Source organism: Symphalangus syndactylus, chromosome 5 (genome assembly GCF_028878055.3).
Source record: "Symphalangus syndactylus isolate Jambi chromosome 5, NHGRI_mSymSyn1-v2.1_pri, whole genome shotgun sequence".
NCBI lineage: Eukaryota > Metazoa > Chordata > Mammalia > Primates > Hylobatidae > Symphalangus > Symphalangus syndactylus.
In genome coordinates, this window is record NC_072427.2 from 115,720,156 (window position 1) to 115,735,680 (window position 15,525).

A 15,525-nucleotide genomic window follows, 5' to 3' on the forward strand; every position below is an offset into this window, starting at 1 on the left:
ACTTCTCTAACAGTTCTAACTGAACCAAAATATTTTCCTTTAAAAAAAATCAATACATACCAAGTTATGAACACATTAAATATCTCAGTGTATATATCTATTACCATTATTTTCCAGGCTAGGACAACACTTCTTTCTTTCTAATAACAGTAATTGAATATATATATTAATGTAGTATATTAAATGTTAGATTATTCATGGTCTGTTTTATGTGGTTTTTATATTTTAATTTCTCATCAGAATAGAAATTCCACATGTAAGTATTCCATTTTCTCTAAGCAAATTAAAAACCAGAAAGATATTCTCCTATTAAGATCCCTGCTTAAGAAGAAAATGCTGTCCCGAAATGTAATAGCAGAATGCAAACACTTAGAAATGATTTAGAGATCCTATCAGTAAAAGTATCATTTCCTATATACATCATTACAAGCAGCAAGGTTAGAATATGAATTAATTACATGAAGAAATGTAGGAAAACACATCCAAATCCATTTTCATAGCTGTTTCTCAAAATGTAATCACTTGTCTTACAAGCCCTTGAAATCATAAAATACTTTAAAAATTGATGGAAAGTCTGCCCACAGACTCTCTGTAAATACCTGAACTGAGAATCAGTTTTTGCATACAAGGCACTGGGAGTTTCTTGAGGGTGCAGAGGGTAGGAAGACTGGGGGGTCCTGTAATTAGCATACCAGGACTGTTTTGGTGTCTGTAAATTAGGGGTGACAGTGGGCTGGCTATGGTGGGTTTCTTCTTGAGGGGTAAGAAGAAGGGTCTTTGTTAATGAAGGAAGTCTCTTGCTGATTGCGGAGGGTGGAGATGCTTTTGTAAAACACAGTGTTTTTATTAAGCCGTTCTCACACTGCTATAAAGAAATACCTGAGGCTGAGGAATTTACAAAGGATAGAGGTTTAATTGGCTCACGATTCTGCAGGCTGTATAAGCAATGACCTAGAATGTGCTTCTGATGAGGGCCTCAGGAGGCTTACAATCATGGTAGAAGGAAAAGCGGGGGACAGGTGTCTCACACGGGGAGAGCAGGAACAAGAGGGGGAGGATCCCTGACTTATAAACCAGATCTCATATGAACTAACTAAATGAGACCTTACTTATCACCAAGGGGATGGTTCTAAACCATTCATGAAGGATCTGCCCCCATGATTCAATTACTCCTACCAGGACCCCACCTCCAACACTGGGGTCCTGGTAGGAGTAATTGAATCATGGGGACAAACACCCAACCACATTAGTTTCTTTTAACATTTAATTTAAAAAAAAAAATGATTGCTACGGTGAACAAAATTCTTATGAACCATTTTATACAGAGTCTAGATTGATGGTGTCAAGTTAAGTCCAGTAGAAAGCCAGCACAAAGTCAAAGTCCCACCTCACTTACCTTAAAAAGGACCTGGGAATTTTCCAACTCGTAAAAATTTTTAAAAGTTCAATTCTACTTGTCCAACTCTGACTCACAGCAATATGACTACATAAAAATGGGGCCACATGAACTGCCAGAAATTATATTTTAAATTGTACAACACCAAGAACATCTGAGGACTTAACCTCCTGAAAGAATGGTTTTTAATCATCCTCCTAAATCAAGAGTCTCCAAACATTTTCTAGAACTAGACTGGCCGCATCAGTCATATCAGAAACTATCCATGAACTTCAGAAACATGTTTCTCACTCACCCTGGAGCTGTTTTTAAATACTCAGCAAATTAGGCAGTAACAATTTTCCTTATTTTTGCTTTAAGGAGCAGGAAAAAAGCTTCCCTTCATAAAGAAGTACCTCTTACAGAAGAGATCAGCTCTGACCACCTAAGAGTCGAAAAATCCTCTTCCAGTGAAAGAAAGTGAATAGCTTCTAATGTGTCTTTCCGTTTCCTTTTTTTCTACTCTTTGTCATATCAGTACTATGGCAGGCTTATTTTAAAACCTTACTTTTATAAATAATTTTTTTTTTTTTTAACTTAAAGATAGGCTGCATGTCTTGTTTATTTTTGTTTTCTGGGCTTTTTCTGGTAGAGATGGGGGCTGCTCTTGAACTCCTGGCCTCAAGCGATCCTCTTGCCGTGGCCTCCCAAAGTGTTGGAATTACAGACTGACTTCTGCTTGCCCACCAGCAAATATAATGAATGTTATCAATGTTCTCGACTTGAGTCCAAACTTTAGACTTTGAACATTCCCTGGCCTTCTCTTATAGTTAAGGAGTTTTTTTAAAAAAGGGAAGGGACTTTGGGATTGGAGACAACTAAGTAAAACATATACTGCATGCAAAAGGAAATAAAATCAGTTTATGCAGAGTAAAGAGTCAGAACTTGCTCATAAACCTATGTTAAATGTACAAACCCACAATGGATAAAGAACGCACTACCTGTAAACCTGACTTCCACACTTACAGAGTTCTTGTGCTTTCCCCAACAGGTTACTTATATTTACCCTCAAATATACAAATCCAAATACCTTATTTCATCCATAAAACAATTAGTTTCACATAGAGTCTCACAGAGCTTTATGTTATTTTCAAATTGTATGTGGAAAATTCTATGAAAAATGTTTAACTTCAATTTGGGTTAAGTCTATGAGCCATCCAGGGACAAAAAGGACATCACCTGTGGAACCTGGAACTTCATGTAGCACAGAATAAATGTGAGTTGAGAAATTAAGAAATGTCCCACATGAACTTAATCTTTGTTTGTCTACAATCCTGATATTTTTCAGTGTTTCTTCTGTTTTCTCCAACTCCCTTTCTGTAAAGGAAAGAGCATCAATTTAACACACTTACAGCATACGAACAGTAAAGAAAAATATTCAATAAATGCTTTCTAATGGTGACAGCAAAAATAGTACTGTGTATCAGGAAATTTCGTCATTCTCATCTTTGGCTATAAATCTACAGAATACTTAGTATTCTCAGATAACTGGCACTGGATTTTTTTTAAAAGCCACCTAGTTCATCCATATGAAAACAGGACCATTAGGCCACACACAGTGGTTCATACCTGTAATCCCAGCACTTTGGGAGGCTGAGGAGGACAGAATGCTTGAGCCCAGGAGTCTGAGACCAGCCCGGGCAACATGGCGAAACCCCATCTCCACGAAAAACACAAAATTAGCCAGGTTTGGCGAAGTGCGCCTGTAGTCCTCCCAGCTACTTGGGAGGCTGATGTGGGAGGACTGCTGGAGTCCTGGAGGCAGAGGGTGCAGTGAGCCAGGATTGTACCCTTGCACTACAGCCTGACTGACAGAGAAAGATCCTCTCTCAAAACAACAACAAAAAAGCAGGACCAAATTTTCATAGTTAAGTACTGAAAAGAAGGTTTGACTGAGACTTTAATTTCAAAATGAAAATTATTTTTAGAAGAGCTTATACCATTTTATTTTACAAATTTAGGTCATTATTATAACCATGTGCTAATTCTGAGGAGAATCAACACAAGTTGACTTTGCTTATCCAAACAAAGGTACATTTTCCACAAAGTCACCTCTTAATTCTTTGGTATCTAAACCACTTTAGATACCAAAGGCCCTTTCATGGACTTCATGAAATATTGCAATTTTGCATTATCTACAATTTTGCTTTATGTTCAATTTAAACTACACTGTCACTAGAGAGCAACCAATAAAGATTTTGACACAATGGACATAGCTAGACACTACAGCTGTGGGATGTTTGAACGGAAATGACTGTAGAGATGAAAACTTTTGTTTCCCTCTGTAATCTCTATCTGTAAAAACCTGGGATTATGAATACTTGGACAATAAGGACTTCAATAAACTAATGTCTAAAGGATTTAAGAAAATTAAAAAATGAGCATTCATTAATCATAATGGCTTCAAGAAAAACCTATTGAGTAAAAATAGTTAATGTAGCCAGGCATGGTGGTGCGTGCCTGTAGTCCTAGTTACTTGGGAGCTGAAGCAAGAGGATCACTTGAGCCCAGCTATAACTGCACCACTGTACTCCAACATGGGTAACAGAGCAAAACCCTGTCTCTAAAAAAAAAAAAGGGTATTTTTACATGGCTAATGTGAGTGGAGTTACCATATATAACACAAATAACAATTTAAAAAAAAATTAAGACAATAAAATATATCCAAAAGAACACACAGCCAGGCACAGTGGCTCACACCTGTAATCTCGGCACTTTGGGAGGAAATGGAGGGAGGAATGTCTGATGCCAGGAGTTCATGACCAGTCTGGGTAACAAAGTGAGACCTCATCTCTACAGGGGAAAAAAAAAAAATCAGCCAGGCCTTGTGGCATGTGCCCGTAGTCCCAGCTACTCAAGAGGCAAAAGCATGAGGATGGCTTGAGCCCAGGAGTTCAAGATTGCAGTGAGCTATGATCATGATCATGCCACTGCACTCCAGTGAGAGAAAGAGAGAGACAGAGAGAGAGAGAGAGAGAGAGAGACAGAAAGAGAAAGAAAGAAGAAAGAAAGAAAGAAAGAAAGAAAGAAAGAAAGAAAGAAAGAAAGAAAGAAAGAGAAAATTATTTGTCATATTGTTTTCCTTGATTTTTCAGAAGGTATTTCTCAATCTGTCAGCATCTCAGACTTACTATATTAGTCAGTTTTCATTATACAAAAAATCACTGGAAAGCTGGAAAAGACCTTAGGGATAATCTAATACTACCTCTTCATTTTACAAAGGAAGAAACTTAGGACCAAAAAGGTAAAGTGACTTGCCCAATATTAACAGTTTATGGCAGGGTGAGGGATCTCAATACATAATTCTTTCTCTTATTACAATATGAAGAACGCTTACCATACTCCAAAAAATTCTCTTAAACAAATTCTTCATTTTATCTTTTTTACTGATTGTCCTCCTCAAACAGAATACGTGTCAAACAGAACACATCATACCTTTTTTGTCTTTATCTATGCAAAGCAGGTTTGCTAGGAATGTCTTCCTACAAATAATTGTGGGGAAAGACAGAAAATACTGACCCATGCTTGCCTTTCTGAAAATATTTTAATATTGGTAAATAAGGAAATAACCTTATTTTCATCTACATGGTTTACTGTTTCTTGCAGAAGAATATTTAGCTATATATCAGGATACTTAATTTTCTTTAAAAAGAAACTGAAGAAATGTTTCACATAATTATATGATGTGAATACCTATACTTTGTAGAATACAATGTATAGACTCTGAAAGAGAAGCTAACATCTTTAAAACATTTCATTAACCTTACAAATGACATAATTACTATGCAATAATTCCTCAAAGTATTTACCTAAAAAAATCTAGTTAACACGGTGCCAAATATGCTTTATCTAGCTTGTTAACTGCCATATCTCATTTTGTTGTTGTTGTTGTTGCTGTTACTGTTTGAGATGAGGTCTCACTCTGTCACCCATGCTGAAGTGCAGTGGTGCGACCTCGGCTCACTGCAACCCTCTGCCTCCTAACTCAAGCAATCCTCCCACCTCAGCCTCCCAAGTAGCTGGGATCACAGACGCATGCCACCACACTCGCTAATTTTTTCTATTTTTGGTAGAGATGGGGTTTCGCTGTGTTGGCCAGGGTGGTCTTAAACTCCTAAGCTCAAGCAATCCACCCTCCTCAGCTTCCCAAAGTGCTGGGATTACAGGCATGAGCCACCACACCCAGCCAATCATTTTTAAAAGGAAAGCAATTTTAAATTAATAGTTATCTCAAACTCCTGACCTCAAATGATCTACCTGCCTCAACCTCCCAAAGCGCTGGGATTATAGGCGTGAGCCTCCATGCCCTGGCCAACATAGTGAAACCCCCTCTCTATTAAAAATACAAAAATTAGCTGGGTGTGGTGGCGGGTACCTATAATCCCAGCTACTCGGGAGGCTGAGGGAGGAGAATCAATTGAACCCAGGAGGTAGAGGTTACAGTGAACCAAGATAGCGCCACTGGACTCCAGCCTGGGTGACAAGAGCAAAACTCCATCTCAAAAAAAAAAATTAATAGCAATCTTAAAACAAAGTCAGTACTGGCAAAGTCATAATTTCTGGTAAAAATAAGTATAGTCCGTGAGAATAAAAACCTTATCTAATCTCAAGATGAAATTTCAAATATCTAAAACATCACTGGTTCCTTGTACTTTTTGTGGTGATAATATACTACAATTAAAATCATAAAAAAGAGTGTTCAGTTCAATTTGTTATTAAGCACATAGTACATGAATGGTGCTATGACAGACATTGCAAACCACAGAAAAATTAGACATCCCTTGTCATAAATGACCTTACGGTCTAATAAAAGTAATAGCAATATATCCAATAAAATGCAGTAAGTTTGCAAAAAAGGTCTATCAAATAAGAGTATAGTAAGAATCCACCGAAGGGCAGCGGACTTTTCACCTGGAAAAGAAAAAGCTTAGGGTGACTATTTAGCTTCTGTAAAATACTCAGACTGAGGGTGGTAGCTCACACCTGTAATCTCAGCACTTTGGGAGGCTAAGATGGGAGAATGGGTTGAGGTCAGGAGCTCAAGACCAGCCTGGGCAGCATAGTGAGACCCTGTCTCTACAAAAAAATCTAAAAGTTAGCCAGGCACAGTGGCGTGCACCTGTAATCCTAGCTACTCAGGAGGCTGAAGTAAGAGGACTGCTTGAGCCCAGGAAGCCAAGGCTTAAAGTGAGCCATGACTGCACCACTGCACTCCAGCCTGGGTGACAGATCAAGGCCCTATCTACAAACAAAAACAAATACAAAAAATTAAAATAAATTTTTTAAAAATAAAATACTCAAAAGACTGTTATATAGAGGATACAGGTTCATTTTGTTTTGCTACAACAGCAGAAATGAGATCTATGGGAGACAGCTGAAGGAAGGCTAAGTCAGCATTTCCTCAAGTTTATTCCACAGACCACTGATCCCTTAAGCTACCTCTCACAAAAAATACCATGATCATACAAATCTAGAAAACACACGCAGTGTTGATACAGTATATGCAATACTAGAGTTCTTCTGGGAGATTAAAAAAATTTACATGAGTATTAAAGAGGTATGCTAAGGAAATCAATTTAACTTTGTTTAATCAAGGGTTCTCCAAATATTTCACCATGGATTTTGTTGCTGTATCTATTTTTGTTTATTTAAAGAATACCTAAGAACACCCAGAAATACTAGGAAGTATCAATTAATGTTTTTCTAATAATGACACCCTGATCATAAGTCTTAGAAGGAAAGACTATCCTTAAAAATAGTAGTGGAGAGATATTTATATCATAATATTTGGCTGGTATCTCTCCCTCAGGCACAAAGTTTTGAACATAAAATGCTTTCAATGAATGGAAGAAAAATCAGTCCTCTAAAACAGCATATAGTATAGCTAATACTTTAAAGATCAGAATGAATTTCTAAATTTTCCTGAAAACATAGAGAACTGAATGTAAACTCACAATTTAAGAAATGAACAGGCCGGGTGTGGTGGCTCACACCTATAATCCCAGCATTTTAGGGGGCCAAGGCGGGTAGATCACTTGAGGTCAGGAGTTCGAGACCAGCCGGATCAACATGGTGAAACCCCATCTCTACTAAAAATACAAAAATGAGCTTGGCATAAGGTCGGTCGCAGTGGCTCACACCTGTAATCCTAGCACTTTGGGAAGCTGAGGCAGGTGGATCACAAGGTCAGGTGACAGAGACTATCCTGGCCAACACAGTGAAATCCCGTCTCTACTAAAAATACAAAAAAATTAGCCAGGTGTGGTGGCACACACCTGTTGTCCCAGCTACTCAGGAGGCTGAGGCAGGAGAATGGCATGAACCTGGGAGGCGGAGCTTGCAGTGAGCTGAGATCGCACTACTGCACTCCAGCCTGGGCGCAGAGCTAGATTCTGTCTCAAAAAAATAAAAAATAAAAAAATAAAAAATAAAAAAATTAGCCAGGCATGGTGGTGCATGCCTGTATTCCCAGCTACTCAGGAGGCTGAGACAGGAGAATTGCTTGAACCCAAGAGGCGGAGGTTGCAGTGAGCCAAGATTGTGCCATTGCACTCCAGCCTAGGCTATGAGAGCAAAACTCCGTCTCAAAAAAAAAAAAGAAAGAAAGAAAGAAATGAACAAATGTTAAGACCTATGTTTAGGTTCTTTAGCTCAATTTTTAATTATCAATATTCTCACAAGAGAAGAGAATAATCATACAGCTAAAATTAATTATATGAAAAAAGCAAAAGTTTATCATAACTTAAAGTGAGAGTCAATCTTTATAGAAATTACATCACTGAGAAAAAAAAAAACAATTTTCTTCAGTTAAGGTCAACAGCCCATCTATCCGTCAAAATGAAGGCAGACTGATGCATAACCATATAAGAAGCGTGAGCCAACAAACCTTTACAAAATGGAATCTCAAGAAAAGGTTCTATTTGATTTTAAGTTTGCTTATGAGGCCAACCAAGTACAGAGGAGAGAGGAAGACGTTGAAAGCAAAGGAAACAAATAAGAACACTAGCTTCCTTCTTCAGTCTGCACAGGTACCCAAGGACCATTAGATTCAGTTGATCTTCATTATTCATGGATTCAAAATATGCAACTTTGCCTATTTAATAAAATTTATTTGTACAGTAGCTGGGCCTTCCAGTCATTTGCAGACACACACGGGATAACAAAAAATATGAGTCACCAAATATGCACATTCCCAGCAGACAACGAATAGGCTTTCTTGCTTCAGCTCTTATAATGTAAACAAGAGTCCTTTCAGCAGCCTATTTTCTGCCACGTTTTTTGCATTTTTGTGTTTTGGTTGATGATTTCACTATTTCATGGCCCCCAAGTCATTTTAAGTGCTGCCTAGTGTTCTCAAGCACAAGAAACCTACAATGTGCATTATGGAGAAAATAGCTGTGTTAGATAAACTTAGTTCAGGAATGAGTTGTTGTTTTGTTGATTCTGAGCTCAATGTTAATGAATCAACAATATATATGTCTTTAAACAGAAACACACATAAAACACGTATTGATCAGTTAACAAAAATGCTGTGACCAGATGCTCACAGGTACCTAACCCTGTATTTCCCCTAGGAGCAGTGGTTCAGTATTCACTCATTCGGTGTCCATGACAACTTTATAGACCATACTACCTTGACTGAGAAGCCACCGAAGTTACTCATTACCCTATGTTACATTACCTTCAGACTTCCTCAACCCATAGGAAGTGGGCATTTGCAGAAAAAGTTTTCAGAAATGAATAAATGTTGGTTAGATTTCTCATACAAAAGCCCTTAGGAAATGGTCATGTTCCTCTTGCAGAAGAGCGAATTTTTCTAAGTTTGCTGTTAACCTAGTAATGGCACACTATGAAAGATGCACAGTAGCTTTAAATGGTAAACTTTCAGCTTACCAGTAAAGTCAATTCTCTGATTTTAGAAGTGATCCTCTTTTCTCAGATGCAGAATTCATATCATCTGTTGGTTTTCCAGGTGCGAGTATGTAAAGGATTCATCTGAATCAATCATTACCTGCAAACTGCTACAGTAGTACAGCATGAGAAGAGCCATAGACTGCTTTATTTATCTGTTTAAATGTGAAGCTTTACGGAGACATAGAGAATGAAAACTAAGTCTCTCTATCGACTGACAGCTCGTCAGTCAAAAGGAAAGCTTTTAGAAACGTCTCTCAAGTCACTTAGTTTTCTTTTTGAATTGGGATATATCTATGTGGGAATCTGGAAATGACATGCTTGACTGATAACTGTCTTTTGCTAGTTCAGTACTCTGTATTGTGTCAAAAAATACATGAAGGAGTCAATTAATTATAGTCAATCAACATGGGTAGATGTCACTACACAGAAAGAAATCTCAGGTTTGTGAATATGAAGACATATGTGTTAGGTGGATTATATTTGTTTTAATAGACTTTATATAGTAAGTAATTGTAAACATTGTGATTGAGTATGATTTTAAAGGCACTCGCCTGGGGAGGAAACACAGAGGCTTTTTTTTTTTAAAGCATATTTGGTTATTCCTTTGTGTTCTCAATTTTCTGGAGAGTAAAATGTGGAAGAAGTGTTTGTTTTCTCATGGGGCATGTCAAACAGGTGACTATACCCCCAACAACTCCCACCCCATCCCTTCATCTCGCACACACAACACAATCACTATCATGTCTTTGCCTATTGAGACAACTCCCAATTTTAGTCTTTTAGAGCTACTAAGCATAGGTCACCACTTGTGCTCCAATCATTGACTTCTGAACATGGACAATGAAAACTATATTTAAAAAAACTAGGGAAATAGAGATGCTTCTCAACTTCAAAATACCTATAATCTCAAACTGAAATTCAAGGCTTATTGGTTTCTCTCTTTCTAGAAAGTTTCATGTTCTCCTTCAATCCGGACAGTTATGTAAGGGTTGTTGTAACACCTTCCATATCTGGACTCACTCTTTTACTCCTATGGCTTTCCAAAGACAGTGGCAATCCTTCTCTTGTGGCTTTCTCCTTGAACTCTTACAAAAAAGACAACCTCTAGAACAAACAATGGAAGCAGGTTGAACTAAGAACCAGTCACTCAAAAATATGTCCCATTGATGTGATGACATATAGCATCAATTAAGAAATTTTATTGACAAAAAAATTAATGTTTCAGGAAAAATGGAAGAGAGTGGAACACATGAATGACCCTTCAACGAAAGTCAGAGAAATCCAGAATGTGGGACATCCCTAGACAGGTGCTCGCTGCTTTCTGAAACATCAGGTATAAGGAAAACTATTTTAAATGAAAAGAAACTAAAATATGCAACAATCAAATCCAATGAGTATTTTTTAAATCTATGAAAGACATTTTGGGGACAATCTGGGGAATGTAAATAGAAATCATGTCAGGGAATTGCTCTTAACTTTCTTTGTTATAATAATGTGGTGTAAGTAGAAGAACGTCCTTTTTGGTGGAAATACTTACTGAAATATTGGAGACTGGTATTCAAATCTGTGAAACCTACAAAAAAAATACAATTTGTGGAATTCCTGGACAATGAAATATAAATAGGCACTAGAAATCCCAGCACTGTAGGAGGCTGAGGTGGGCGGATTACTTGAGGTCAGGCATTTAAGACCAGCCTGGCCAACATGGCAAAACCCTGTCTACTGAAAATACAAAAATTAGCCAGGCATGGTGGCACATGCCTGTAATCCCAGCTAGGAGAATCGCTTGAACCTGGGAGGTACAGGTTGCAGTGAGCCGAGATCATGCCACTGCACTCCAGCCTGGGTGACACAGCAAGACTCTGTCTCAAAAAAAAAAATTAAAAAAATTTTAAAATTTAAAAATAAAAGCACTAGAGTAATTACAGAAAAGAAAGGCAAAATTTATTTCTAGAAAAAAAATGGCTGTAGAGTAATAATAAACAGGACACCTGCAAAATAAAGCACTAAGAAAGAATTTCAGCAGTGAAAAACTAAAATGAAGAAATAGGAGCCAAGCCCTGGTAATGGTAAATTTGACACAAATCATACCTCAGTGGCAAAAATAATCAGGCTTCGTGTGCAGAACTAGAAATCATTAATAAGGAGGCACAGATAATAAAACAAAGTTAGACTGGAAAAACATCATCCTTTATGTTTTTGAAGAACAAGCTTTTATGTTCACTGATTTATTTTTAATTTCACTGGTTTCTGCTTTAATTTTTATCATGTTTTCTTTTGCTCATACTGGATTTAATTTGTACTTCATTAACTTCCTAAGGTGGAAGCTCAGATGATTAATTTTCTATCTTTCGTCTAGTTTCTACATTCAGTGCTACAAACTTCCTTCCAAGCACTGCTTTGGAATTTTGATAAACTGTTTTCATTTTCATTTAGTTTAAAACACTTTCTCTTGAGATTTCTTCATTGACCTATGTGTTATTTAGAAATGTATTATCATCCCTTATTTTATATGTTAAAAAAAAAAAACACAGACTTCTGGCCAGGTGCAGTGGCTCACGCCTGTAATCCCACCACTTTGAGAAGCCAAGGCGAGAGGATCGCTTCAGCCCGGGAGACGGAGGCTGTAACGAGCTATGATGGTGCCACTGCACTCCATCCCTGGTGATAGAGAGACATCCTGTCTTTAAAATTTAAACAAAACAGATTTCAAGAAATGAAGTAGATTACAAAAGATCAAAAAGAAAGTTGGTCACAGATTTTAAGTATAGGAAATACGTTTTGTCTTTCAAATATTACTGCATAAGTGAATGAATACTCCTAGTTATGAACAAGAGAAAAATGAGAAAGTTTAGCATTTGATTAAGAAATGAAATTTAGGCCAGGCACAGTGGCTCATGCCTGCAATCCCAACACTTTGGGAGGCTGAGGTGGGTGGATCACTTGAGCTCAGGAGTTTAATATTTTTTTATTAATTATGAATTAAACTTTTTTTTTATTGAGACAGTCTCACTCTGTCACCCAGGCTGGAGTGCAGTGGCTCCATCTTGGCTCAGTGCAACCACTGCCTCCCAGACTCAAGGGATTCTCCAGTCTCAGCCTCCTGAGGCGCTGGGACTACAGGCATGCACCACCACGCCCAGCTAATTTTTGTATTTTTAGTAAAGACGGGGTCTCACCACATTGGCCAGGCTGGTCTGGATCTCCTGATCCCCTCGTGTTGCCCTCCCAAAGTGCTGGGATTACAGGCATGAACCACTGCACCCGGCCAAATTCAACTTAATAGTTAAAAGACTATATAAAATCATCTGTTTCATCTTAGGTGAGTTTTGGTAGTTACTGTCCCAAGGAATTAGTCTATTTCACCTAAGTTGTCAAATTTCTGTGCATAGAGTTTTTTAGTATTACTTATTATCCTTAAAATTCCTGTGGAGTTTGTAATGATATCCCGTTTCGTTGCTGATACTAGTTTTTTATGTCTTCCCTTTTTCTGCTGTATTGCTAAAGATGATCAATTTCACTGATCTATAAAAAAGGAAACTCAACTTTTAATGTCACTGATTTTGGCTACTGTTTTACTGCTTTTAATTCACTGACTTCTCGTTACTGGGGTTTATTTGTTCTTTGACTAGTTTCTTCCCCCCCTTCCCCCTCCCCCTTTTTTTTTTTGAGATGGAGTCTCGCTCTGTCGCCCAGGCTGGCGTGCAGTGGCACGATCTCGGCTTACTGCAAGCTCTGCCTCCCGGGTTCATGCCATTCTCCTGCCTCAGCCTGCCGACTATCTGGGACTACAGGCGCCTGCCACCACACCCAGCTAATTTTTTGTATATTTAGTAGAGACAGGGTTTCACCATGTTAGCCAGGATGGTCTCGATCTCCTAACCTCATGATCCGCCCGTCTCGGCCTCCCAAAGTGCTGGGATTACAGGGGTGAGCCACCGCGCCCAGCCATGTCTAATTTCTAAGTACTTGGAGATTTCTGTGTTATCTTTCTGTTAGTGATTTCTAATACATTTCCATTATGATCTGAGAATATATTTTTTTGTAAGTTCAATTCTTTTAAATTTGTTAAGGTTTGTATTAAGACCAAGATACAGTCTGTCTTAGAGCATTGTTCCATGTATACTTGCAAAGAATGTATATTCTGCTGTTGTTGGGTAAAGTATTCCATAAAGGTCAACTAGATCTATCTAGTTGATAGTGTTGTTCAGACATTCTGTACCCCCTGGTGATTCTGTCTACTAGTTCTATCTATTCCTAAGAAAAGAATTTTGAAGTCTCCAATTATAAATGCTGAGTTCCTTGTGTACTTGGAAAGAATGTATATTCTGCTATTATTGGGTAAAGCATACTATAAATGTCAATTAGATTTAGCTGGTTGATAGTCTCCTTCAAGCATTTTTTTTTTTTTTTTTTTTTTTTTTTTTTTTTGAGACAGAGTTTCACCCTTGTCGCCAAGGCTGGAGTGTAGTGGCACAATCTCGGCTCACTGCAGTCTCCACCTCCTGGGTTCAAGCAATTCTTGTGCCTCAGCTTCCCTAGTAGCTGGGACTACAAGCACATGCTACCACACCCAGCTAATTTTTATATTTTTAGTAAAGAGGGGGTTTCACCATGTTGTCCAGGCTGGTCTCAAACTCCCGACCTCAAGTGATCCACCTGCCTAGGCCTCCGAAAGTGCTGTGATTACAGGCATGAGCCAAAACGCCCAGACCACCTTCAAGCATTCTATACCATTAGTAATTTCTGTCTACTAGTTCTATTCATAAGAGAAGAATGTTGAAATTTTCTATTATAATTATTGAATTCCCTGTTTCTCCTTTAAGTTCTATCAAAGTTTGCTTCATGTTTTTTTAAATTCTGTTGTTAGCTACTTACACATTTAGGATTGGCAAATCAATTCTTTTATCAATATGTAATGTTCCTCTTTATTTGGGTATTATCTTAGCTCTGAAGTCTGCTTTGTTATTAATATAGTCACTAGGGTTTTCTTTCCAATAGTGTTTGCATGCTACATCTTTTTCCATCTTTTCACTTTTAACCCACCTATATCATATTTAAAGTAAGTTTCCAATAGACAGCATAAAGTGGGTTTATGTACTCTTGACAAACTTTTAACTGATTTGTTTACAGCATTTAAAAATTCAGTGTAATTACTGATGTGTAAGAACTTACATCTACCATTTTATTATTTGTTTTCTCATTGATCCCTGTTTCCCCTTTCCTGCCTTCTTTTGGGTTATTTGAATTTTTTTAACTTTTATTTTAGAATCTGGGGGTATATGTGCCGGTTTGTTACACAGGTATACTAGGTGGTGCTGAGGTATGGAGTACAAATGAATCCCTCCCGCAGGTGGTGAGCATAGTATCTAATAAGCAGTTATTTTTCAACCTTTACTCCTTTCTCTCCCTCCCCCTCTTGTATTCCCCAGTGTCTACTGTTCTCATTTTTATGACCATGTGTACCTAATATTTAGCTCTCACTTATAAGTGAGAACAAGTGGTGTATAATTTTCTTTTTCTGCATCAGTTCCCACAGGATGATTTTCAACTGCACCCATGTTTCTGCAAAGGACATGATTTTGTTCTTTTTATGGCTGCATAGTATTCCATTGTGTATGTGTACCACATTTTCTCTACCCAGTCCACCACTGATAGGCACATGTGTTGATTCCATGTCTTTGCTCTTGTGAAGAGTGTTGGAATGGACATACAGGTATATGTGTCTTTTTGGCAGACAATTTATTTTCCTTTGAGTATATACTCAGCAGTGAGATTGCTGGGTCAAATGGTAGTTCAACTCCCAGGTCTTTGAGAAATCTCCAAACTGCTTCCCACAATGGCTGAAATAATTTACACATTCCCACCAATAGTGTTATGTGTTCCCTTTTTTCCATAGCATTGCCAACATCTGTTATTTTGTGACTTTTTAACAAAGTCATTCTGACTGGTATGAAATGGTATCTCATTGTGGTTTTGATAAGAATTTCTCTGATGATTAGTGATTATGAGCATTTTTTAATATGTTTGTTGGCTACTTGTGTGTCTTCTTTTGAGAAGTGTCTGTTCATGTCCTTTGTCCCTTTTTAACGGGGTTATTTGCTTGTTGATTTAAGTTCCTTATAGATTTTGGACATTAGACTTTGTTGGATGCATAGTTTGTGAATATTTTCTCC

The 15,525-nt window shown here is 37.7% G+C and overlaps 1 protein-coding gene across 15 annotated transcripts in view; it reads right to left on the reverse strand.

Moving 5' to 3' along the window:
• Positions 1-15,525, reverse strand: part of TCF12 (transcription factor 12) — a 382,270-nt gene that overhangs the window by 288,281 nt on the left and 78,464 nt on the right. For 5 of the 15 annotated variants that reach the window (XM_063639404.1, XM_063639403.1, XM_055279264.2 and 2 more), the window contains exon 4: positions 10,887-10,922. The exons of the other annotated variants lie outside the window; for them this stretch is intronic. In XM_063639404.1, the coding sequence (XP_063495474.1) occupies positions 10,887-10,922 (36 nt within the window). The remainder of the gene's footprint in view (positions 1-10,886; positions 10,923-15,525) is intronic. 15 annotated transcript variants of the gene reach the window in all.